This window comes from Hypanus sabinus, chromosome 16 (genome assembly GCF_030144855.1).
Source record: "Hypanus sabinus isolate sHypSab1 chromosome 16, sHypSab1.hap1, whole genome shotgun sequence".
NCBI classification, from domain to species: domain Eukaryota; kingdom Metazoa; phylum Chordata; class Chondrichthyes; order Myliobatiformes; family Dasyatidae; genus Hypanus; species Hypanus sabinus.
In genome coordinates, this window is record NC_082721.1 from 24,172,701 (window position 1) to 24,199,751 (window position 27,051).

The 27,051-nt window shown below is 47.1% G+C and overlaps 1 protein-coding gene across 3 annotated transcripts; it reads right to left on the reverse strand.

Annotated features, from left to right (window-relative positions):
• Positions 1–606: 606 nt before the first annotated feature.
• enc3 (ectodermal-neural cortex 3) lies at positions 607–17,699 on the reverse strand. 3 transcript variants are annotated; one of them, XM_059991294.1, is made up of 4 exons: positions 17,361–17,699; positions 10,089–10,965; positions 8,030–8,952; positions 607–2,575 (listed from the first exon to the last, which is right to left on the reverse strand). In XM_059991294.1, exons 2-3 carry the CDS (start codon positions 10,962–10,964, stop codon positions 8,059–8,061), a joined length of 1,770 nt encoding a protein of 589 aa, XP_059847277.1. In that variant the 5' UTR covers position 10,965; positions 17,361–17,699; the 3' UTR covers positions 607–2,575; positions 8,030–8,058. The 3 variants fall into 3 exon arrangements, with proteins under 3 accessions (XP_059847277.1, XP_059847275.1, XP_059847278.1); XM_059991292.1 differs by lacking the exon at positions 17,361–17,699 and adding an exon at positions 17,230–17,335; XM_059991295.1 differs by lacking the exon at positions 17,361–17,699 and adding an exon at positions 16,472–16,782.
• Positions 17,700–27,051: the final 9,352 nt, after the last annotated feature.

The following is a 27,051-nucleotide window of genomic DNA, read 5'->3' on the forward strand; positions in this document are numbered from 1 at the left end:
GGGTTGAATTTCTAAGAGCATATCCCCTGGTCCCTGGGTGGTGGGGTGGAGTTACATCTCTCCCAGAGGTGTAGGGTGCTCCTTCCATCTGCTAGGTTGCAGGTCATCCTTGGGCAAGGTGTAGCACCTGATTAGCCCCCCACCCCACCCTGACCAGGGTCATATGAAGCCATGAGAGCAGGTGGTGGATGGTCCTGAGCAGTTGGTACATATTACATGTCCAGGTTATTTGACCATTGACCCCAAGCAAACAATCTCTGCACAGTATTGATAATGGCTGGGGTCATCCATCTCGTAAAGACACTGCCCGGAAGGCAGCAATAGCAAACCACTTGTCTGTAGAAATTTTTGCCAAGAACAATCAGTCATGGAAAGCTCATGATTGCCCAAGCCATATGACACAGAACATATTAAACTAATGAACCCCTGGTCCCAAAAATCTCCCTCCAGAGTTAGCCAGCCATGCAAAAAGCAAATTTAACATTGAAACATTAAGAAAAAAAATCAGGCATGTGAAATATTTTAGATGCAAGATAAAATGATAATGCTCTTGCAGAAGAATGTGTGTGTTGGTGGGAAATGAAGAATGAGCAAGGGACATATTATTCAAAGACCATTTATTGAAATCTTCAATGCAGCACCAGGCTGTAAAGATCAAAACTAAAGTGACACACAGTGTTAAGACATGTACAAACTCAAACACAAGTCTCAGAAGCAGATTAAACACCAATAGACGGCTGTGCAGGTCGGACGAGGACCAGAAGAATTCTCAATAAAAATTCCCTACATTGTTAGAAAACATTTACAGTCCAAGAGCACAAATTGTTTCCTTCATCTATAATTTTTTTTTTAAAAACAAAAACAAAAATAAATACTGCTCCACCCTGGCAGATGAAGCATTCAAACATTCCCTGCTGCTGGAGATAGGTTTTCAGCTCACAGCCCAAGTGTGGCAGTCTCTACGGCAACCAATACCTGTGCCCTCCCGAATTACAGGGGCCACCCTGTGTGGTTCGTCACCTGGGCCACTTGATCCAGCAACATGTGGTAGAAGCCTTCACCGAATCTGCCATCCAACGTGCATTTTAATTTATTCAGAAAGGTGTGGGCTTCACAGGCCGAGCCAACTCATCCTGATGGAGTGGGGGCAGTCGGGGTGGGGGTGTTTAAAACAAAAATCTTCAAATGAGAGAACGAGGAGATGTATAGCAGAGGTATACCCAATCCTAATTTTGTAAATGCAAGGCGTTCCCCGCTGAGGTTGGCTGAAACTCAAACTAGATGTCATAGGTCAAGGGGTGAAATGGGAAATATCAGGAGAAACCTGAAGGGGGAATTCTTCACTCAGAAGTATGGAATGAACTCCCAGAAGTGGATTGGGTACCACTGCAACATTTAAGAGGGGTTTGTGTAGGAACATGGATGAGGGATGAGGAAGGCTATAGCCCAGGTGTGGGTTGATGGGATGAGGTAGGACAGTTTGGTACAGGCTAGATGGGACAAAGGGCCTGTTTTTGTACTGAAGTCCACTATGGCTCCATGAGGTCATCCCAATGGTTTCTTGATACAGGGTACTTCAGTCACTTCATGCTCTCCAAACTCTGCCCAGAATTAGGGTACAGAACTGTAGGCGGAGTGGGAAACTCTGGGAACAATGTTCCTGATGTTGAGATGCATCTCTGCTAACTTGGCTGATTTACAAACAAAGCATATTGGACTTTTATTTACTGTTCCCCCCATTGTAATCACCTCCTCAAAGATTTAAAACTCTCCCAATATAAAAACAGTACCAAAAAGTCTGTAAGGGCATTAAAAAAAAACAGGTGCAAAACAACATAGTTATGGGCAATGGAGACACCCCACACAGATCAAGAATACCCTTGCTTGATTAATTAGGTTGTATTCAAATGGATCTCTCAGAGTCCTAGATGTAAAAAAAAAGTGAGATACAGGCAACAGGCACATCACAAATTAGTATCCAAAATGGCATGTACTATTTCTGAAGAGAAACAAGACTACAGTTCACAGTTCCTGTGTTTAAAACATTAGCACCTGGGAGGTGTTTTGCTGGCTTGTCCAACAGTTCTCCAACACTAGTCTTCAGCAAATTGTGGCAAGTCACTTCCTTGAATTGCTGTAAACCTACCCCGATAGACAGGAGGGAGGGTGGTTAGAGGAAGAACACTCATTCATCTGTGCTGCAGGATTCCCCATCTACCCGCACACACTGCCTCTGTGCAGAGGTGAAAGTCAAAGGCCAACCCCCACTATTGGGATGGCACCATAAACTAGCGGCCATCCATCGGTCACGGTTACCACAACCACCAACCATTTTAGCAAATGCTTTGTCTTAATGACTGGACGAGCACGTGACAGAGATGGCCAACTAAAGAACTCTCTGGAAGCTCCAAACTCTTGGTTACGACTTGCTGTCCGTGTACCAGTCCTCAACTGGATGTCCTGGTTCAATCCTTCCTCGCACTCCACTGCTTCAAGTAACGGAGGAAAGGCTGGTAAACGCACCAATGCAGCTCTTCACAAAAACTCTCCAACAGCACCACACGGTCCTTCACTCCTGCACCAAACAAAAAGACAACACTCATTTTATTCAAAGCTTTCAGTTACGAGGGTTTTTGCTGGAGTTTGGCTCACTCTCTCAAGGTCACATCTGCTTCACTTCTATTCCAAGGTGACAAATTTGGTTCTCAGATAGTAGAAGGAAGACTATTCAGCCCCATGGTGCTGTTCAATGATAGCACAGCAAACACATCTTCCCCACTCTCTCGAAACCTCAGGTCACCAAAGATCCCTCAAAACTGTACTTATCAACTGATGCCAGGCAGATGGACATTTCACACTTTTCCTGTGCTCTGTACGTACAATCTTCACCACAGAAAATCATTCTACTTTAGGTTTCCACTGGTTATGAGTGTAATTAGATAGGTTACCCTGCATCTACCCGTTGACTGCGTTACCTTAACTTTTACCAAACCACCATTAAGCTTTCAATTTCAAGGGGCTGTCAGACAGAGATGTTAACCATTTCTCGAGAGGCCTGGTCTATCCAGTATTGATTACATGAGCACCCACTTTTAACCACCAGCACCCCAGCTCCAAATCCAAAGCCCTGCACTCCATAAGTCTCTCTTTATTCATCCACGAGGTTTTCCATTCTCTTCAGGTCAAAATGAACAACAAGCTCCATGTACATGCCATAAAATCATAAAGGATTTTCCAGGGACTGAATACAGGTCTGGATGGGCGAGCCATTTTTATCCAATGATGGGGAAAACGAAGCAGAGTGGGGCCTGTACGGTAGGGAGTTTAAGAGCTACAAGTGCTCTGGCAGAAATAAACGGCATGGGATTACTGCAGCATAGTGTCACAGGATTAAAGGATCCGCAGTAATTTTTGAAATGGTGGGGCAGCCTCTAGGGGCTGAATGGTCTACTCCTACCCATGCTCTTAAAAGCCAAGTTTCTCAGAGGAGACAGGCATCGTAATCCCTCGATTTCCTGACTGGGCTTGCTCTCAGAAAGGCAGCTGTCAACTTCCAGAGAGCTGCCACCGGCAGGGGAGACGGGCCTAACTACTGTAACTGCTCGCCAACTGCCTTGACGGTAATGGCGACTTCCCGAACCTCTGCAATGACACAAAGCCAAAGGCCATGCTTGCATCTGTTTAACAGCGAGAAGGCCAGGCTGCTCGAAGCCTCGGCTGCTCGAAGCCTCCAGCTCACTCCTGTCCAAGGGAAGTGGAAGCCTCCATTTTCTGCAGGACCGTGGAGCCTGGCACCGCCATTTTTGGGAATTCAAACAGGTGCAGCATTTACCACAGGTTTTTGGTTTGTCACCCCAGACAAAAGCACAACAGGAAGGCCTCATGGTCACAGAAACCAGCTGCTTGGCTGGGCACCTCCCTCCCCATTTAGTATAATCACTAGCAATTCTACTATGTACACCCCAACACTCCCTCCCCCTAAATAAGGCCCCTATAAAGGCAGTTTAATGGTCTCAAAGCACACCGGCTCCCTCACCACACGGTCCTTTCTGGCCCCTCCCTTTTGGCTGTGGTTGCCATTACAGCAGCTCAAGTTGTAATTGGACACCCTCCACCGGCAGAGATCAGCTGACAGAATTCTGCTGCTTCGTCATGCTGTGATGCCCCTATAAACGATAACCAGTTCAGCCCAAATTTCTACCTCACCCTGGTGAGTCTACACTGGTTTCCAGTGAAAAAATCCCTCCCACTCAAACGGCAGTGAAGAACCTGCCAAGCAGCCTGGCTAATATTTAAAAATCACTCAACTGGCTGCACTAAAAACCGGGCACCTGGCTACTAACACACTTACTGTGCAAGGGGGCTCGATGTGACAGCAATCTCACTCAGAGACGCTGGGAACGTCCTGGGCTAGGTAGATAGCCAGCAAGCTAGAAAGAGGGAAGCAGCCATACTGACAGGCACACTGTTTAACCTGCTCACAGATGGGATGCAGCTGCCTCACACAAGCCTAGGGCTATTGTCACCTTCCTTGAATTTGACAGTATGAAAGCATTTTGTATGTATATTTATTTAACAATAATTGTTTCACATCTCCCAATACTCATTGATCTTCCAGGCTTCAGAAGAGATTTATAAATTTGATCACAAAATTGGCCTGAAATCACACAAGACCACAAGATATAGGAGCTGAATTAGGCCATTTGGCCCATCAAGTCTACTCCAGCATATCATCATGGCCGACCCATTCTTCCTCTCTGCCCAAACCTTGTCTTCTTTCTATACTCCTTCATGCCCTGACCAATCAAAAATCCGTTAACCTCTGCTTTAAATATACATAAAGACTTGGCCTCCACAGCAGCCCGTGGCAACGAATTCCACAGATTCACCACTCTCTGGCTAAAGTAATAAACATGCCAAGACCATGACACCCAATCGAGCACAGCACCCAGACAGTGGCGGCCTCTGCCCTGTCCCACCCACACTGTGGCCAGGTGTGACCCAGTTACAACCCAGTGGCTGGGCTGCAATGACAGCATCTGCTAGTGAATCGGCCTCAGAGCCCAGGACCAGACGATCTTCACACTGGTACCATGCAGTTAACAGGAATCCTGCACACTCTTCTGGCTGATCCCCAACCATCTAACCCTGCTGCCAGACCCAATGGCCCCAAGCCTGTTTCACATACCCCTGGGGAACAGCCCAAAATAGAGATCCAACACAAAAACCATAAAATTATCAGCTTGTGAAGAGCAAAATGTCAGAGGTAGTGACCCAAGTTAAAATTTTCGTTCAATTTCTACCTATTAAAAAATGGCACCTGCTTCCTTAATGTGCATTTGTTGTTCGTTAATGCTGTTTACAGTTATTGTTAGATTTGTCAAGGTATGCCTGCAGGAAAATGAATCTCCAGCGTTGTATATGGTGACATGTATGTAATTTGATAATAAATTTTACTTTTGAACTTTGAGCCTCAAAAGGTTCATTTATTATCCAAGTATACAACTTGAAATTCTTCCAAGACTAAAAGACAAGGGTGCAAAATTGGGCCATTCTGTCCATCAAGTTTGCCCTGCCTATCCATCATGGCTGATTTATTATCCCTCTCAACCCCCACCTCCTCCCTATTACTTTAGAGTGTCAAAGGTTATCAAGACCCTAGCAACCTTTAAACATAGCCAATGAGCTGTCTGTGGCAACGAGTTCCAGATTGACCATCCACTGGCTAAAGGAATTCCACCTCACCCCTGTTCTAACGGGAAATCCTTCTCTCCTGAGGCTGTGCCCTCTGGTCCGAGATTACCTCACTACAGGAAACATCCTCTCCACATCCCCCATCTAGGCCTTTCAACATTCGACTGATTTCAATTACATCTACCCCTCATTCTTCTAAACTCCAATTAGTACAGGCCCAGAGCCATCAGATGCGCATTTAACCCTTTCACTCCTGAAATAATTCTCATGAACCTCATCTGGACCCCACCCAATGGTAGCACATCCTTTCTTAGATAAAGGAGCCCAAAACTACCCTTCCCTCCACCTTATATACCACCCACCCTCTTCTCAGAAGAGATGGCCAATTAGCACACATTCCCCCTCCCCACCCCAGCAACCGTGTGTTCAGATTTGGGAGTTATGGATGGGAATGTGCACGTGGCCCCAACCCAACACGAATATCAAGAGGACTTCGACTGTTGGTTTGCAATCACGACAGATCAGCAGGGAGATGGATGACCAAGAAGCTGCCTGCTCTCCCCCCCCCCCCCCCCCCCACCTCCCCCAATCCATACAGACATGCAAAACCGGACGAGATGCTGAAAGCAGGGACTATCAGATACAATCCCAGTGAAAGAATGGAGCAGTGGGCCACGTTTCTCTTTGGCTATCAGCCCCGTCAGTGCCGGTACCATTGTGGTCATGCCTGCAATCCAAGCATCACCTCCAGAGCCTCACTATCAGTAGCAAGCCAAAGGCACTGGTACCTGCACAGAGTCACTGGGAACACCCAGAGCCAAGGGAAATGCAGGAGCTCGAGATATCCACCCATTACAGTGGGAAAGATGCACAAACCAAACCACTGTAGCTACACTGAAAGCAACAGGTAACCCCTGTACTGAATAAATTCCCACACAGACCCTCATCTGAAATGCGTGGATTAGTGACCATGGAGGCCGATAGCCCAAGAGTTACAATGTGCTAACCTGGGGACGCGATTGAAAAACTAGCCTTGAGAAAGGTTAAACACATCGCATAAACAATCGAAATCCAGCAGATACTGGAAATCAAGAGTTAACAGTTACAAAATGCTGGTCATGGAAGCGTCTGAGGAAGGGAATAAAGAGGTGTTGGCTGAACCCGCTCGTCAGGACTAGCATGATGAATGGTCTCATCCTGCAACGTTTCATCTTCATTCCTTTCCATAGATTCTGCCTGACCCCTGACGAGTTCCTCTAGGCATTCTGAATGTGTTCAAAGCACTACTAGACCATCACTATTCAAGAATCCCCTGGTCTGGCCTCACTAAGTTTTGCAGTCAACTCTTAAAAGTGCTCCAAAACAGCCTAGTCTGGCCAAAGAGCTGCCACCTCCCCGATATACAGGTTACTTCCGACCCTACACACTGTGGCCGGGCCAGTCACAGCTCTTACAGTACATCACACACGAGGTTCTGCAGATGCTGGAAACCTTGAGCAGCACACTCAAAATGGTGGAGAAACACCAAGTCAAGCAGAGGTTTATTCCACAAGACAGATGCAGATTTGATTCATCGAGACTCTTCCACCCTTCCATCATGGCAGACTTAACATCCCTCTCAACCCCACTCTCCTGTCTTCTCTCTATAACCTTTGATGTCCTGACTAATCGAGGACCTATCAAACTCCATTTTAAACATATCCAATGACTTGACATCCACAGCCGTCTGCAGCAATGAATTCCACAGATTCACCATCCTCTGGCTGAAAAAAAAAATTCCTCCTCATCTGTTCTAAAGGGATGAACTTCTATTCTGAGGCTCTGCCCTTTGGTCCTAGACTCCCCCATTGTAGGGAGCATCGTCTCCATGTTCACACCATCTAGGCCTTTCAATATGTTTCAATCAATGAGATTAACCCTCCCCTCATTCTTCTAAACTGCAGCAAGTACAGGCCCAGAGCCATCAAATGGTCCTCATGCATTAACCCTTTCATTCGCAGAATCATTCTCATGAGCCTCCTCCTATGCCAGCACATCCTTTCTTAGATAAAAGGGGGCACAGAACCACTCACAATTCTCCAAGAATGGCCTGAGGCCTTATAAAGCCTCAGCATTTCCCTCCTGACTTGCTGGGACAGCTCCCCCAGAGGGTTCTTGCCTCTGCTCCTCTCTCAGGTATCAAGTTCCTATCTTGTTAACCCCCCCCCCCCAACCCCCATTGCAAGGAAAATTCTTGGTTTCTCTTAATACGTCCTTCCCTTAAACACGGAGCCTACTTCTGGGAAACTATTCCAGTGGTCCAGCACAAGAAGAAGGGGCTTTGCCCCACCGTTACCTGAAGGCCGCAGTGTTTGACAGGAGGCCTTAAACCGAGAGGTACTTCCAAGTGCTGACAAAGGCGGTGGGGATGAGCGAATACGGCACCGTGCTGATGTTACTCCAGGTGTCAGTCGATGCATCGTAACAGTCCAGGGTCTTGCACCGTTGGTCACCAAAGTAGCCCCCGACAACATAGAGCCGGTTGCCGGAGGCCACCGAGTGGCAGCTGACCCTCCGGGCTGCCACGTCGCCGAACTTGGACCACTGGTAGGTGTCGGTGTTGAAGCGGTAAGCGGAGTTGGCCGAGATCTCAGTGTCGCCGCCGATGACGATGATGTGGTCGCCCACCACTGCCGCTGAGGTGTAGCGCCAGGGCTGCGGGCACTTGGCGGGCACCGTCCAGCGGTTCTCCCCTGGCATGAAGCACTGGACGCGGGGCAGCTTCTCCCGGTTCACGCTGGTGCCACCGAAGACGAAGAGCTTGAGCTTGGCGCCCACCACGGCGGCGTTGCTGACCCCCTCGCGGAGGGGCGCCACCAGGCTCCACTTGTTGGCCTGGGGGTCGAACTGCTCCACCTGCTTGACGGAGACAGAGGGAGAGGCGGGCAGTGTGGCACTGACCGCTGTGTGCCCGCCCACGGCGTACAGGCACTGCTCCAGCTCCGCTGAGCCATGGCCGTACCGGGCCAGCAGCATGGGCGCTGCCTTGGCCCACTCATCGTGCAGCGTGTCGTAGACCCACACGTCCCGGGACACGCCGTTCTCCGAGCCCCTGCCACCAGTCACGTAGACCTTGCACCCAATGGCGCAGGCGCTGCACTCCTTGCGCGGGCTGGGGATGTCGGCCTTGGGAGTCACGGCCTTGGTTTTCTGGTCGATGGCGTAGATCTTGTCGCAGGCGAAGGTCTGACCGCCCAGCAGCAGGATATCATGGTTGACCTTAAAGAAGATGATTGAAAAGATTAGCTTTACCACATACAGTAAAATGCGTAGTTTGCATCAATGATCAGCACAGTTTGAGGATGACTGTAAATGTTAATAAGCTTCCTGTGCTGACACAGCATACTCATTTCTTCCCACTTTCCAAAGACGTAGAGGTAAGTAACGGGAGATCCTGAAGGAAACCTACGTGGTCACAGGCAGAACATACAAACAGCAGCAGGGTGTTGAACCCAGATCTTGCAGCTAACGCTATAAGCCAACATGCTAGTCGCTATGCTACCATGCCATCTCTTCGAAGACAACTCCAATCCAGTAACAGGAAGGTTATGGGGACTATGGTTAAAATGATGCACCCTCAGTGCCACTTTATGAGGTACACTTGCTCATTAATGCACATGGCTAATCAGCCAATCGCTTGGCAGCAACTAATGCATGCAGATGTGGTCAAGAGATTCATTTGTTGTTCAGACCAATAGTAGAATGGGGAAGAAATGTCAACCAAGTGGATTTTAATTGCAGGATGACTGTTGGTGCCAGATGGGGTGGCTTGAGTATCTCAGGAGTCACTGCTCTGGGATTTTCACAAACAGCAGCCTCTAGAAAACTGAGATAAACAAACAAATACCCGATGAGCAGCACCTCTGTGGGCAAAAATGCCTTGTTAATGAGAGAGGTCAGAGGGGATTGGCCAGAACTGATTGAAGCCGACAGGAAGGCAACTCAATGAAACACACATTACAACCGTGGTGCGCAGAAGAGCATCTGTGGATGCACAACACGTTGAACTTTGAAGTGGATGGGCTACAGCAGCAGAAGACCACAATGACACCCTCAGTGACCACTTTCTCAGGTACAGGAGGTACCTACTGAGGCCATTGAGTATACAGAGTTCTAACGGTCACTTGACAAGTAAAGGGACTGTCAGAGTTGAATGCTTTCCAGGTGGGATTAGGGTGCTACTCTGTTCATCATTCACTTTCTCAAACCATGTCCATCCAGTACCCTAACTGGAACATCTTTGGGATGTGGGAGAAAAACCATTGCGGACCCGGGGAGAAGGGACAAACTCCTTACAGGGAGCAGCGGGAACCCAGCCTCGATCGCCAGCCACCCCGCTACACTACGATACTGACCTTGCGGGGCCGGGCGCACAGCAGCGTGATCACGCCGTCGTTCTGGAGGATCCGCAGCTTGCAGGAGATGGCCTCCTCCACCACCCCACGGCCCAGCTGGTGGCCGGCCACCAGCTCCTCGCCCAGCACGCTCTGGTACAGGTAGGACTCGGGAAGCAGGGCCAGGCGCACACAGCTCAGCAGCTCGGGCAGGTGGTCGCGCCTCCTGCGCAGGTCGTGCTTCACCCAGCCCAGCACCGCCTCGTAGACCAGGCTCTCGTCTTCCACCTCCAGCTCCTCGCTGAGGATCAGCTCCAGCAGCTTGTCCTTGGGCAGGCTGAGGAAGTCCTCGGTCTGGTAGAGCGCAGCGAAGTAGGTTAGGCAGGTCTGCCAGGAGAGCTCGAAGAGCTGCTCACACTGGTGGGCGTCGGACAGCAGCATCATGCCCAGGCAGTTCATGGGGTGAAGGTTCTTCTCCAAGAACTCGGCCGACGCCTCGCGGATGTCGTGGAACTGCAGCATGTCGCTGGCCTCCAGCAGGGACTCTGCGTTCTCCTCGTTGATGAGGACCCGTGAGGTGTAGGCGTAGTCCAGGAGCAGCTCCAGCACCTCCGGGTGCAGCGAGTCGTGGAAGTTCACCTCGTCGGCGCGGCTTTCCCTCATGCCGCCCGCGAACATGGCCTCGAAGTAGCGGCTGCACGAGGCCAGGACCACCCGGTGGCAGTGGAAGGCACGGTCGCCGGCGCAGAGGGTCACGTCCGTGAAGAGCTGCCGCTTGCGGAGGAGGTTGAGGTGGGTCAGGAGGCTGTCCGCGTGGGAGGGTTTGTGGAACAGTTGGATGTTCATCGAGCCCGAGCTGGAGCGAGACTTTCGGTTCTCGTGCACAGTCACTGACATTCTGCCAAAATACAAAAACAAAGTGGATGTCAGCACCTAAGGCACTAATCCACCCCGATCAAAATCCAACAATCCTCTAAACTATAACCTACGTACACCTTGGGCAAACACTAAGGAATTAAAGTTTTGGGTAATTTCTTGTTTGATTTCCAGAATTTAAAATTTTATTACAAATACTCATTAGTGATTGGCTATTTTTAAATATAGCATGTTTTAAAACTCATATCTTCCATCACAACCCTATCTGGTCATCAGAAACCTCAGCTTCTCACACAGCTGATCAGTTGTGGTTAGAACTTGCTTTAAAATTGAAACATCCTCCCAGTGGATGCATAACAGTAACAAGAAAAAAATTATACTTTTACAGCACACGATTAATATCCCAGAGAACAGAAATACGAGGGCAGTGAAGATACGCTTAGTGCAAAGGAAGGATGCTTTAAGACTTGGGTCCTTTACTTAAACAGGAGTGAACAAGTTCTGATAGTCTAACAGTGGTCCACGATACCGTATATTTAACATTCCAGAGAAGTACAGTGATGTGTTGGCCACCCCCCTTCCATATCTGCGTTGGCACTTATTTCCACAGTCCTGCAATAACAGCTTCTACTCATTCAACAGGACTGAGCTGGCATGAAGTTCCCAGCCATCCACATCTACCCTTAGTAAAATAAAGATTAGCTCAAAATGTCGCATGTACATCAATACAGTGAAACGAGCTGCTTGTATCAAATCGGTAAGGATTGCTCTGGGTAGCTACCCCAAAATATATGCCTTTGGAACATGGGGGGAACTGGAGCACCCAGACGAAATCTACATGGTCACAGGGAAAACTTACCAACTCCTCACAGACAGTAGCGGGAATTGAACCCCTATCTTACCACTGCAAGGCGTAAATGCTGTGCTACCGTGCCTCCATCCTCAGTTAAAAGGTTAATTCAGTCCAGACTCCGTCTTGACCACAAAGCAACGATTCTGGGCCACCTCTTACGCCATTTCACAGTGTATCACCCGAGACCAGAACAGCAGAGCTCCGAACAGTTTCACGTGCCTTGGGGCAGGTCAGAAATGTGCTTTTCCTGATTCGTGTCCAGATCAGAACACGACTGCTGAATATGGGAATGTGGCAGGAAACAACTCCCATCTGCTGGTGAATGAACCCCCATTCACCTCTAGTTCATTATTACACAAACAACCACAAGCATTTGCTGCAGGTAGAAGAGGCTGAGCTCGACTGAAAGGTTTCTACAGCAAGAGTAGGAATACTTGACTGCAGCCTGGTTGTTAATTACAGAAAAGGGAAGAGGCCGTGTAGCCCAACAAGTCTGTAGTACTGCGGACACACGAGCACACTTTTCTCCCAAGGGGTTATTCCCTTAATGGAAAACACCTGTATGTGACTGTTTAATGTGGGGAGGCAGCCACCAAACAATCCTCGACGGATTGGGGTCAGGATCCAGTAGCAGGGAATGCCAGATGACTGGGGACCCTCCCCCGTTGCACCTTTCCTCCACCTTCACTATCATCTTCTGTCAGCTCCGCCATCGAGGCTCTGGTTGGATTGAACCTTGTCTGGAACCTTCCCCTGGATATTATCGGCAAGGTCTCCCAAACCAGGAGCCAAGCTCCGAAAGTAATTGCTCCTGGAATCTCACAACCATCTCCACCGTGACAGGACGACGATCCCCAGACTGCCATGGACAGTCTGGGCAACTCTGTGCCTCTCAGAACTGAGTTCTTCATCTCTGTCGTAAGAGGTGGAGACAGGCAAGGCTGGCCTACAGGGCTCTGGGGAAGCTGTACAGGCCAACCCCCTGTACAATGGATGCAATGGATTGCAGAAGTGTGGGTGAACCCCAACCATACCACCGACTGCAGAGAATGATGGAGACAGGAGGTCATCAATGGCCTCTGATCCACCTCGGAGCAGAGGACCCAAATCCAAAAAAAAGGCAGCACTGTAGCATTGTGATTAGCAAAATGCAGTCACATCTCGGGACACTGGAGTTCAGAGTACAATTCCAACACCATCCAGAAGGAGTTTGTACATGACCTCCTGGTGCTCTGGTTTCCTCCCAAAGACACATCAACCAGTAGGTTAGTTGGACATTGTAGCTTGTTCTGTGATTAGGAATAGTTGGGATTGCAAGTACCTGTTGTGCATCTCCAAATAAAATAAAAACATGCATAACCACTGACAGTTTAAAATTAATGAAAACCCAACATCAATTGACTTCAGTGGAATAGTTCTGAATTTCTGTCATCATGGAAGTATACAAGGCCTGGCTCCAGTTTGTTTAACCATCACCACACTCTACTACCCTGCTCCATCCAACAAAACGTGACAATCTCAATTCGATTAACAAGGTCTTGTAGCTTTAGTTTTTGGTCTTGTTTGTCTGGTGGCTTTGGAGCTCCTTTCCAGTAAACGCGCTAAGACGGTAGCGCGATATTAATACGCAGCAGCCTCTCCGGACTCTGGATTGGGGATTGCCAAACGTTATGTGGATTTTCTGGTGTAGTCTGTTTTGTCATGTGCTTTTGTGATATCATTCTGGAGGAACGTTGTCTCATTTTTTAACTGCATTGCATTTGTGGTTTCTAAATGACAATAAACTGAATCCAAAGTTACACTCACACAACAGGAGGAGTAAAAAGGGGGGGAAAAAGTGCTATTGGGCTGTGTTTAGGAGATCTTCCCAGCTCTTTAAGAAAAGCTTCTATTTATGCTTTTAATTAGATAAGATGTCCCTGGCAATGAGTGCAGTGGGATTTTTCTGCTTCCCTGGAGGCACTGACAAGGCCTCCATTTTCCCAGTGCCCTCCTCTGGAACTTCCTCCAAACCCAACGTTTATTCAGGCAACACACACCAAATGCTGGAAGTACTCAGAAGTTCACAGCATCATCCAAGGAAAAAAAGTGCAGTCGATGCTTCAGGCTGGGACCCTTTGGCAGGATTTTATTTAGGGATACAGCTGAGTAATGGCCTTTCCAATCCAATGAGCCTGCACCATCCAATTATATCCATGTGGGAGGATACCAGAGCACCCAGAGGAAATTCACTGTCACAAGGAGTACATACAAACTCCTTGCTGACAGCAGTGGAACTGAACACAGATTTATGCAAGTACTGTGACACTTTGAAGGTTCGCCAAGGCCTCTTCAATCCGCCATTTCTCTAGCACCTTTCAGATCCCCCACTGGTAACTGTGCCTTCAGCTGCCAAGGCCCAAAACCTGGGGGACTGATTTCCATAAGCTCTTTCACCTCTGTCCTGCTCTCTCCCCCAGTGTCAAACTTTGTCTGTTTCTCTCCTTGCAACTCTGAAACATATCTGATGGATATCTGATATCTGCATATCTGATGGATAGGGGAATCAAGGGATATGGGGACAAGGCAGGGACTGGGTATTGATAGTGAATGATCAGCCATGATCTCAGAATGGCGGTGCAGACTCGAGGGGCCGAATGGTCTACTTCTGCACCTATTGTCTATTGTCTATAAAACTAATTGAAAGAAAAACACGGAGCCAGGAGATGGGCGCCTCCTTCGTTTTTACTTTTAGTGAGGCGTGGTGGCGTAGTGACAATTGCCATTCGCGTACTTTTACATGCAACCCGTAACAAAAAAAATCAAACAGTATTTACAATATTGCTGAAATATTAAATACGCAGCAAGTTTGAGATGATTTACTGCATTAAAAGGCCCAATGAAACACACTCACTATCATTTCCTCAGTGAAACGGTAGGGCAACAGCAAGGATTGCTAACGCTGACTCTCTACTTGAGCTCGAATCCATGGTTACCAGATTGTGAGGGTGAGCAAACTTCCTGAGGCAAGGCCGCAGAGCCCACATTCAAAAGGATTCAGCCAGAAGCGGAGACCCACACCACAATACAGACTGCGACAGGAAGACAGCACTGGTGGGGGGAGGGGTGCTCTTTACCCGAATAATGAAAAAGAATTCCATGCACATTTCTTTAAAGTAGTAGAATCCTTTTATCCCAGGCCTCGTGGAGGCAGCAAAAGGCCTTTTGAAGATTTAAAGATGCCTTTTCATGTCTGCAGCACTTAAATAGGAATGTCTGTAGTTCAGGGCCATTTCCTGCAGTTGGCTGAAATTATATATAATAACACAAGGAAGGATTTTTCCTTTCTTGCAGACTACAGACCCGAGGCAAAACAGCTAATAGCAGAAGAATTTCTCCTCAGCCCAGATATATAGCAGATCAAGTCGGAATTCATTAATCACCTGCACCCAACAGTGGACGATGGTGACAAAGTCAGCACCCGAAAGTGTGACTGGGACCGTCTCCCAAGGCAGATCACATTAGCTTCCAGACAACAAGTAGCTGGCTAAGAGCTTGGTCAAAGTGTACGAGAGAGAGAAATGGCATGGTAGCTTAGCAGTTAGCACAATGCGGTACAGCACCAGTGATCACGGTTCAAATCCCACTGGTGTCTGAAAGAAGTTCTGTACATTCTCCCCCTGACAGTGTAGGTTCCCATAGTTCAAAGATCAGGTTAGGGCTAGAAGGCTGTGGGCGTGCTATGTCAGCTCCAGAAGACCACAAGACATAGGAGTAGAAACAGGCCATTTGGTCCATCAAGTCTGCTCTGCCACACCATCAAGGCCTATTTATTATTCCCCCTCAACCCCATTCTCCCTCCTTGTAATCTTTGACGCCCTATCAACCTCCACTTTAAATAACCTAATAACTTGGCCTCCACAGCTGCGACAATCAATTCCACAGACTCACCACCCTCTGGCTAAAGAAATTCCTCCTCATCCTTCTATTCGAGGGCCGTGCCCCTGGTCTTAGACTCCTGCACTATGGGTACCATCCTTTCCAAATCTGCTCTATCTAAGCCTTTCAATATTCGCTAACATGGAGACGCTGGTGGGTTGCCCCCAGCACATCCCTGGACTGTGTCGACCACTGTTACGTTGGACTGTATGTTTCAATGTACCCGTGACAAATAAAGCCCATCTTTAAAAATATCTTTGTATTCTGATCATCGTGCCATTGTTCGAAATTTTCATGGGGAGGGAAGACATAGGAAGGGAGGGGGGAAACTGATTTTGAGGGTGGTACTGGTGAAGAGGTTCGCAATACAGAAAATACCGTGTCATAAAGTCAGGTGGGCTGATCGGCTTCCGCTCTGGGGCAAGCTACAGCAAGTGGGTCGGTAAGTACAAGCACAGATGGAACGGCGTGGCTTGCGATATTACTTCAAAGAGCAAATTAATTTCAGTAAACTCTCTGTAACCAATGCCAGCGACCGCTCCACTCACGGGGCACTAACATTGGTGTAAAGGGCAACATTTAATTGAAGAGCGTGCATTTTCCCCAGGGTCAGTATCACTTAATACGACTGTTATCTGTGCTGTCTCTCTGGCAGGAGGTCGTGTCCACACTGGGAGCTGCGTTTGCGACAACCACAGAAATCATTTCCCGGGGAGGGTCGTTGCCCTCTTCACGGTTTTAGTAGCCCAGTACCTACCCCAGCTTCCTGGGAAGAATTCCACACTCCCACCACGTGGAGCGGGGCGCTGCTGGAGATCCGTCTGGAACCGATTTTGTTCCCCTACACCCTCCCCTTTTTATTCCGGGCTCCACCAGGGAAAGTGAACTCCGCAAATTATCCCTGAAAGGGCTCAAATGAATTGTGCCTTCATCTTTTATACTCAAGGGGATACCAGCCCAGTTCCGCAACGGATCCTTACAAATTAACCTTTTACCTCACTCTATTAAAAATCCGGAACAGCTTTCTTTTTTAAACAAAAAGCGGCAAACCTGTCGTAATTGCTTCTGGGAAAGGCTCATATAAATATTAACATATGAGCAATCAGAAACCTAGGGACGCGTGCAATATAATAATCACTAAATCAGCGGAAGTAGGAGATGAATGCAACTCGGCCGCTAGTGCTTGCTCCTCCATTCAATAAGATCATGGCTGAAATTTAACCCCAGTATCACATATTGCAGCAACCCCCCTCCCCCCAATCCCTTAACATCTACCAGTCTATCTCCGATGCATTTTGCAGCCCTCTCGGATGAAGAATTCCAGGGCGAACTACCTTCGATGGGAGGGGACAGTCTCCTCGCTCACTGTGAAACTGGTCTGATTTAACAACCACTACAAACTAAAAGCTTCAGGCGTAGACAATTAATTCAGCGCTGCACGCTTTAACGTCGCTCTAAACTCCACCGAACACTAAGATAAAACATTTAAACGACGGGGCAAATAAAGTTCTTAACTGCGTTTGGCTTCTGGTTGTATCTTGCCAGGACCTGTCCGCTCCCATTACTCTTTGAAGCTGCATCGACACTCTGCCTTGCCCAGTGGCTCGTCTAACTTTTTCGTGCGCCCCCCGCCCCTGGACACGTACCTTGTGGCCCTGCAGAAGGATCGAGTCGATGCTTGGAGATCACGATCCGCGCTCGGAAACGGTGAAAAGGGGAGAGAGGGTTATTGTTTTAGAAACAGAAGAGGCGAAGGTAGCACAAAACTTTGCACTACACTTTGCTCATGGCTCTCCGACTACAGCAGCCTCCACTCCCTCTTATCATCCCTACTCACTCCCCACTCCGCTCTACACTCAGCAGATTTATTCAGCACTGTTCTCCCCCCCAGTGGGAGGCACCGCAGAACGCTTGCCCTGCCCACAGTGACACTGACTCGGCCAATTTCTATCAAAAACTACAAACTCAACTAATCTCCCCCTCACCGTCCAAAGCCTCCTTCAAAAGGTCACACCATCCTTTTAAAGTTTATATGTAAACTCAATTTGTTCATAGACAAAACACGCGAAACATTTTTTGATTGATACAGTGTGCTGACAAATAAGGAGCGCAGGATGTAGATTGACAAGATTGTTGTCAAATCAGCATCGAGGAAGAAAGAACTTTGGTAAAGAGGCGTTCTCGTAAAATGATCTGTTTGCCAGCTGGTCAGTTACTTCCTCTTGAGTAAGTCTCTTTATTCAGCCGAATTTATAGCTGATTATCTTATATATCGGTGGATCAAAGTTCATTCAATTCTTTTTAAATCTTCTTGGTTTTAGTTTATATAGAGGAGCTTTTCACTTAGAGTAGGAAAGATTGAAAATGGGACTGGCTGTAGATTTTATTCTGCAGCCGGCAAGCCATTCAGCCCTTCATTTATTACTATCAAACTGAGTTTTTAATCAACACTATTCTTTCTGCAAATTTTCCCTCTTCAAGCAGTGTACACATTTATAGCTTGCAACAAGAACATGAACGTTTTGTCTGTGCCTAAAACTAGAGGGCAGGGATTTATGGTAAGAGATTTCGAGGGAGTCTGAAGAATTTCAACCGGGCGATTGGAATCTGGAACGAAGATTGGGTGGTGGAGGCAGAGACTCATAACAGTTGAGAAGTCTCTGAATAAGTGTATGAATAATCAAGGTATAGAAAGCTACGGACCAAATTCTGGTGATTGGGATTAGTATGAATGGCTGGCACAACAGTGATGAGCCCTAAAACCTGTTCTGCTGCTGTATGTTGTTATTATTTTATATATAAAAAATTATGTGCCATTCAGCCCCTCAAATATATTCTGCTATTTAATGATGTCCCACTTGATCTCCTTGTCCATTGAAGGAGGAAGGGGACAAGTTGGCAGGTGTTAGGTGAGTCCAGATAAGGGGGAAGCTGGATGGGTGGGTGGAGGAGGGGGATAAATTAAGAAGCTGGGAGGTGATAGGTGGAAGAGGCAAAGGGCTGAAGAAGAAGGAATCTGATAGGAGGAGACAGTGCACCATGGGAGAAAGGGAAGGAGGAGGGGCACCAAAGGGAGGTTAAGGGTATTCTTCTTGAATATTAAATTGTGAGTACAAATCTCTCCAAGGCAGCATTTAGAAATATATTCATATAAAGTTGGTATCAGTAAAACTGTAGAATCAATGAATATTTATGGTGCTGAAGTCCATAATAAGGTATAAGACCATAAGGCACAGGAACAGAATTAAGCCATTTGCTCCAGTGACTCTGCCCTGCCATTCCATCATGGCTGATTGATTATCTATCTCAGCACCATTCTACGGCCTTCTCCTCATAACCTATGATGCCCTGGCCAATCAAGAATCTATCAACCTCCACTTCAAATACATCCAATGACTTGGCCTCCACAGCTGCCCATGGCAAAGAATTCCTCAGACCCACCACCCTCTGGCTGAAGAAATTCCTAAAGGAATGTCCCTTTACTTTGAGGTTGTGCCCTCCGGTTTTAGACTCTCCCACTGTAATATTAAGAAGTTAGCATCTCGTAGGCCGCTTGTGACCCTGGCTTATTTTTTTAAAGGTCATAGCAGCTATGAGCTTGAGAAAAAGAGTTTAAATGCACAAATGCTTTCTCATGAGATAAGCTGAGCGGGTGACGGCAGCCTTGGTGTGGGAAACATTGTGCCTTGTGTTTCTTATGGCACCTGCAAGATAAGCAATTAGAGGGAGTGACTATTTACATGGGCAGCAGACTTCGGGTGGTGGGCCTGTGTTTGTCTGCATTCAGACGTAGTAGCAATTAAAATTGTTATACAAACAATTTATGACTGATAACGTTAACAATACGCATCTGTAGAGTAACTAAGGGGGGGGGGTGTGAATCCAGACGTTATCTGTGCACGTGACTGCATGATATAAAAAGAACTGTATTTGCTTCAGGAGGGAGAGACCCTCGAAGCAGCCTCCGAGAGAGAGTGCTTAAGGAGGGTTCTTTCAAGTAACTTTCTAATAAAGAGTTAAAGTTACTTTCACCGTAGTAGGTGGTGTCTTTGCATCAGGTAGATCAAAAGAAGTTTATGACACCACTACAGGAAATCCAGGTCTTTCAATATTTGATAGGTTTCACTAAGATCTCATATCTTCATTCTTTTTCTCCCAGAATCATCCCTGTGAACCTCCTCTGGACGTCTCTAAAGCCAGTGCATCTTTTCTTAGATAAGGGGCCCAAAACTGCTCACAATACTTCAAGTGTGATTCGACCAATGCCTTATAAAACCTCAATGTAATGTTCTTGCTTTTATATTCTAGTCCTCTCAAAATTAATGCTGACATTGCATCTGCCTTCCTCACTACCAACTCAACATGCAAGTTTGCCTTTCCAACACTGCATTTCACCTGCCACTTCTTTGCCCATTCTGCCAATCTGTCTAAGTACCTCTGCAGACTCCCTGCTTCCTCAACACTGCCCGCTCCCCCACCTATCTTCTTATTGTTCACAAACATGGCCACAAAGCCATCAATTCCGCCATCCAAATTTTGACATAACACGCTGGGAAACACCCTTTATTCCCACTCTTTGCCTCCTGTCTTTCAGCCAATCTTCTGTCCAGGCCAGCATCTTTCCTGTAATACCATGAGCTCTTGTTTTGTTAGCCAGCCTCACCTTGGCACCTTGTCAAAGGCCTTTTGAAAATCAAAGTATCTATCCTGCCTCAAAGAATTCATCAGATTTCTCAGGCAAGATTCCCCCTGACTCTAGCCTGTTTTATCAGGTGTCTCTGAGTACCCTGAAAATCTCAACCTTAATAATGGACTCCAACATCTTACCAACTCCTGAAGTCGGGCTAACTGGTCTATAATTTCAAACATGGTCAAGCCTGCAGATGCTGGAAATCCAAGCAACACGAGCAAGATGCTGGAGGAACTCAGCAGGCCAGGCAGCATCTATGGAAGATTAAGCAGTTGGCTTTCGGGACAAGGTCCTTAATCAGGCCTGAGAAGGAAGAGGAGAAGCTTTAATCCATTATGATCTTGTAAATGTGCCTTCATCCTCTTCTACCGCAATGATCCTAAGCTAATCCTGGAGCTGAAAAATGCCTTGGCCCTGGAACCATTCTTGTAGCTCCTTAACGCTAATTATTAATTCGTCATCAAGAATCCAAGATTCTCACTTACTTAGGAAAGGAGAACTACCATCTGCACCAGTTCTAGTTCTCTATGTGGCTATAGTTTCGTAGTCAATGCTGTTTCATTTTGGTCAGCTATTGAAGTGAAGGCTGAACTAATCCTCGTCTGACACTCTTCCACTCAGCTTGCCAGTGATCCTCAGATCCCGGATTAGAAATTTGCACAAGGTAATTCGGAGAAAATCATGCAAAAGTCCAAAGAAAATAAATGAGGGATATTAAATTGTTTAGCTAGGTTAAAGTAAAATAAAAACATTAATACTGGAAATCTGAAATAAAAACAGAAAATGCTAGAAACATTCACTGGATCAGGCAGCGTCTGTGGGGAGAGAAACAGAGTTGGTATTTTAGGCCGAAAACCCTTCATCAGAGCTGAGAGATGGGAAATTAGTCTTCCGTTGCGGGGGAGGGAAAGACAGGACAATGGGGTTTATCTCTGAATGCTGGGGTTGCTATGGAGCTAAGCTGTTGATGAATCCAAGCAAAACACACAAAATGCTGGTGGAACACAGCAGGCCAGGCAGCATCTATGGGAAGAAGTACTAAAGAGACAGTAAGAGATTTGAAAGTGGGAGGGGAAAATCCAAAATGATAGGAGAAGACTAGAGGGAGAGGGATGAAGCTAAGAGCTGGAAAGGTGATTGGTGAAAGTGATACAGAGCTGGAGAAGGGAAAGGATCATGGGACGGGAGGCCTCAGGAGAAAGAAAGGAGGAGGGGGGGCACCAGAGGGAAATGGAGAACAGGCAAGGAATGATCATGAGAGGGGCAGAGAGAGAAAAAAGGAGGGAAGTAACAAACAAATAAACAAACAAACAAACAAATAAATAAAGGATGGGAGGATGGGCATTAACAGAAGTTAGAGAAATCAATGTTGCTGGAATTTCCAGCATCTGGAGATTTCCTCGTGTTTCTGTTGATGAGTCCATCTGGTTGATAAAGAAGGCGGTTCGAGGGAGGGATATTCTTGACGGAAATCTGATGTAACTGAATGCACTAATGAGTCAGGAAGGCACTCATGAGCGGTGAGGTGCTATTCCTCACACTGCGCCACATCAGAATGGCGGCAGTGGCCACGGGTATGGAGGTCGGGGGTGACTGGCTGCACCCCTGCCTGTTGTAAAGGCTTCAGGGCACAGGATTGAGAAAAGCTGCAGAGGGTTGTGGCTCAGCCAGCCCCAACACGGGCGCAAGCCTTCCCACCATCACAGTTCAAAGTAAATTTATTTTTAAAGTACGAGATGCACTTTTTTTCTGTAGTACAAATAAATACAATAGAATCGATGAGAAACCACAGAGACTGACAGCCAATCAACGTGCAAAAGAAGACGAACTGTGCAAATACAACAATAGTAACAACAATAAATAAGTAAGTAATACTGAAAAGATGAGTGACAGAGTCCTTGGAAGAGATCAGATCAGTTCAGTTTAGAGGCTCTTGTAGCTGCTTCACCCTTCAAGAAGATTATAAGACCATAAAACACAGGATCAGAATTAGGCCATTTGGCCCATCGAGTCTGCACTGCCATTCCGTCATGGCTGATTTAGGACCCCCCCTCAACCCCATTTTCCTGCATTTCCCCGTAACCTTTGACACCCTTACTAATCTTGATCTTCACTCCCGATCCCACCACATTCTTGAAGGCAAGTATCTATTTCTGCTTGTCCCCAGTGTACACAGAGACTGAGTCACCACAGTCCTATTGAATACAAAGACTCAGTGCTCTCCTGGCGAAGGAATTTCTTGAAATAATCCCTTTATGACAAAGCAGGAAGCTATTTGGCTGACTGAGTTTATGCCAGTCTATCTCACCTTTTCCTCCACTCTCAATGAACCTGCACCTAGCCACCCCTATGTGCGATCCCTGGTTCTGGACACTTCAGCCTGGAAGATATCAACCTCAGCACTTACCCCTTCAAGCTCTGTCAGAAATCAGTGTGTTTGAACAGCTCGCTAGCTCGTCTTGGAAACTCTACCGGTATGTGCCAAATTGCCCAATTTCTCTTCAGATCACAAACCTGCATTTCCAGGAATCAGTACGGTTTTTATTTACGGTGATACTTGATTCTTTCTTAAAAAGGTATCGCCCAAACACTGGCTTTAGTATGGGCCCATTTAAAGGCAGGGTCCGGGACTTTGTGCTGGGCTAAAGGAGCTGAATGGAGCTGGTGATCTGCACGGGCCAGCCAGCAGTAAAACACACAGGCTGAACCTGCAGCCCCTCCCATTACAATGCCCAGACTGAGACAGGCTGTGTGCTTTGAAAATGAAGGGAACAATTGTGTGCTTCTTTCGCCCCTATGCAGCCGGACTGCTGATGTTCTTAGCACAGACTGCTCATTGTGCTCGCCCCAGCGCTTGCGACGGCCTTTTATTGCTTGTTTTGCCCGGCCCTTCGCGGGGAGGGCATCGGAACATTCAGCCTCTCGAGACAGATTTGCCATTCGGCCAGACGGAGGCCGATCGGAGGCTCCCTCAGCCTCCTTTACCCGTCTTCACTTCACAAGCTCAGTCAATAGTCTCGGTCACCAAGCTCTTTCAGAGAATGTCTGTTATGTGCAGCTTTCTCAAGGGTCTCCTCTGTGAGAGAATGGTTTATTCCCCCCACTTCAAGAGTCAAGATAGTTTATCGTCATTCTTCGGTATGCGAGTGTAACGGAGAACAAAATTATTGTTACTCAGGATCTAATGCAGCATAAAAAACACATTAAACATAAAAAAACACAATAAATATAAAAGCAGTCCTATAAAACACAATGTAACGATGATTTCTCAAGCTTCCAGTAATTGCTCCCCTATCTCCTTCACCATTCCCCATTCCCATTTTCCTCTCTCACCTCATCTCCTTACCTCCCTCTGGTGCTCCTCCCCCTTCCCTTTCTTCCATGGCTTCTTTCTACTACTGGATTCAGCCGATTTCCAGCCCTTTCACCAATCGACCTCCCAGCTCTTTACTTTACCCCTCCCCACTTCCTGGTTCCACCTATCACATTCTGCCTCATATTTTTTGCCCCCTTCCCCTCACCTTCCTGCTCTGACTTCTCATCTTTGTTCTTCCTGGTCCTGATGAAGGGTCTGGGCCTGAAACATCAACTGTTTACTAATTTCTATAGACGCTGCCTGGCCTGTTGAGTTCCTCCAGCACTGTGTGTGTGTTTCTTGGATTTCCAGCGTCTGCAGAAATTCTGTGGTTTTTAACAATGTATGAGTAACTATTGATTGTGACAATAAATAAATAAACAAACAAGCAAACAAACAAATAAATAAGTGTGTGTGTGTGTGTGTACCAACACATCATATATATGATGACTTACAATATATACTATACATAGACATGTACATATAATTGGATGACTGATCAGCTGTTTCTCTCCCTTTAAGCTATAAAGTCATAAATTGTTACTTTAAAAAGAGACTGTCACCTCTCGAGACACGTCAGAACACCTCTCTTTTATGCTGTCTGAATATGTAAAGCTTCTCACTGTAATTGAACTCGGGAAAGTCTGCTCATGAATCTAATGGTTCATTCCAGGCCTGAGTGAGCGTGGATTCCAGAAACGTCCAACGCTTCTGAATTCATTTCTTCTCAGGGTGTGGACGTGCTCCCCGTTCTTGGTTACTGATGGCTGACAGTAGTTGAGATGCAAGCACTTTGATGGCTAAGTACAGCAGATGTCACGCCTGAGGAGCACTTGTAAACCACATGGGCTCGCTTTGAACTGTCCGCCAGGTTTGTAGCTCAAGAAGGATTTAAATCCCCAGCTGCCGTGGTGGGATATGAACTCGAGTCTCTGCTCGTATGTTTTTGCCTTTGGTGACTAGTCCAGGATCTTAACCACTGCACTGTCATCCCAGTAAACTTCATTATTCTGTATTCTAACCCACTGAGGCAAAGTTTGACATTCAGCTAGGCTTTTTATTGTGTTTAAACTGTACTGTGCAGAAGTCTTGGGGACATATATATAGCTAGGCTGCCTAAGACTTGTACTGTAGTAATTTTATGTTTTACATTGCACTGCTGCCACAGAAGAAAACAAATTTCATGACAGATGTGAGTGATGATAAACCTGATTCTGATCTGGGTCTCTATTGTGGACTGAGAGTGGGAAGAGGGCAGGGAGAGGGGAATCATGGTCGGGAAATGGGGAAGGGAGAGGGGAGGGAGTGGGAAGCACCACAGAGACATTCTGTAATGATCAATAAACCAGTTGTTTGGAATCAAATGACCTTGTCTGGTGTCTCAGGGCTGGATGCATCTACACCTGTGCCATCCACTGTACCCCTGGCTCTCCTTCTCTGCCACCTGCCCCACAGCCCTCCCACAGCGCTCCACTTTTGCCAGTCCCAACATTTCTCCTGCCAGACTTACAAGCTCACTCTCCACTCCACGCAGACAGTCACGTGGAGCAGAGTATTAGACAGCCTAGCTATTCACATGTGCCTCAGAGTTCTGCACAGAACTGTATCAGAGTCATGGATCTAACAGAGTTGGGGTCAGTGGCGGTCCGGGCTGAATGGCCTCCTCTAGAGCCTTGTTGGTGGGACCTCGATGAAGTCACCTCCACGTGGAGTGGAGTGCAAGTGCAGAGCCCCCCTTAGATTTTTTAAACGGCGTTGGGGTGGTTGAGCAGGGTCTGTATCTTTATCTTGTTTTGGAGCCTGTAATCTACATGGGGCAATGGTGAGGACAAATCCAGGTTACCTATGGGGGTGGGAGCGCCCAGGGAACAAGGTCCTGCCAGTTTCCTGACTCGCGGCTGATTTCGATTTGCTGTCGGCTAGTGGATTCCCATCGTGAAATGATGTGCTGGGTCAGGGGCTGCTCTTAAACAGGAGGGCAATGGGGTTATTGACTCATGTTCGATCGGCGGCCTCAGCTGCAGCTCTGTACAGTGACAGTGATGTGCCCTCACTCACCGACCGGGCTCCATACAGGGAACCCATTATGGGTAGAGCAGCCTGATCCCCTGGAGTTTGAGAGAAGGCCGTTCCTTGTTCATCTGTCTGTTTGTTACCAACATCGATTGGTTCCGAAGCTCCACTCAGGTTACGGGGCAGAAAAATTTAATTTGCTTTCCTTCTGGGGAAAGATGCACAGTAGCCGAAAGAGAATTCACACCAGCAATCTCACCACGTCATATGTCAGTGATAATCAATTTGTTCCTGATTCAGTCTGGCTGATTCAAACTGTGCTTTGTATGTTTGTGTGTCTATTTATTGGCTTATATTGTCACATTGTCTGAGACACAATGAAAAGCTTTGTGTCCATCCCAAGCAGATCATACCATGAGTACATTAAGATGGTAAAAAGAAATTAGATTGTAGAATATAAAGTTGCAGAGAAGATAATGACAGAGAAACGTAAGCGCGGGTAAGCAACTGAAGTTTAAGGGCTTTGATGAGGGAGATTGAGAGATCAAGAATTCAACTTCAGCCTTTTAGCCATCTGTTCAAGAGTCTATTAATAATGGGATGTAAGATGTCCTTGAGCTTGTTATCTTCAGCTCAATGGGAGAAGGTAAAAGAGAGAAAGAGCAGGGTGGGAGGAGCAGTTGATTATATTGGGGAAAGAGGCAGAGGGAGGGAGAGAGAGAGAGGGAGAGACTCAGGAGGGTGATTGATAAGCTTGTGGCCTAAGGTAGGAGATGAGTTATACAGCTCTCATTACGTGCATGTGCAGTTCAACTCTTTGAGTGATTCTGCAGAAAGTTTGAAGTTAATAACTTGATGCACCATCAATAACTCACACTGAGACGTAAGGCGAGATATCGGCTTTTATTGACTGGAAGAAGGAACCAGGAGTGAGTGTCTATCATACAAGGTCCTGGAGACTGAGGCCGAGCGTCAGGCCTCAGATCGCCTTTATACAGGGGCCTGTGGGAGGAGCCACAGGAGCAGTCAGCAGGGGGGCGTGTCCAGACAGGCACATAGTTCACCACATAACTCATCAGGGCTGATTGATAAGTTCGTGGCATAAGCTAGAAGGAGATGAGTTATTATCTTCAAACTTTCTGCATAATCACTCAAAGAGTTGAACTGCACGTGCATGTAGCGAGAGCTGTATAACTCATCTCCTTCGACTGTAGGCCACGAACTTATCAATCACCCATCTGTGGACACTCTCTGGAGGTCCAAGATCTATATGTTCCAC

What these genes read in the sequence shown, in the direction of transcription:
- enc3 (XM_059991292.1), bottom strand. Translation starts at nt 17,294, where the DNA reads ATGCAGCTTCAAAGAGTAATGGGAGCGGACAGGTCCTGGCAAGATACA. An exon ending in ACAACCAGAAGCCAAACGCA is followed by an intron (nt 10,966 to 17,229) that starts GTTAAGAACTTT and finishes GTATTTTGGCAG; the next exon opens with AATGTCAGTGACTGTGCACG. An exon ending in TGTGCGCCCGGCCCCGCAAG is followed by an intron (nt 8,953 to 10,088) that starts GTCAGTATCGTA and finishes ATCTTCTTTAAG; the next exon opens with GTCAACCATGATATCCTGCT.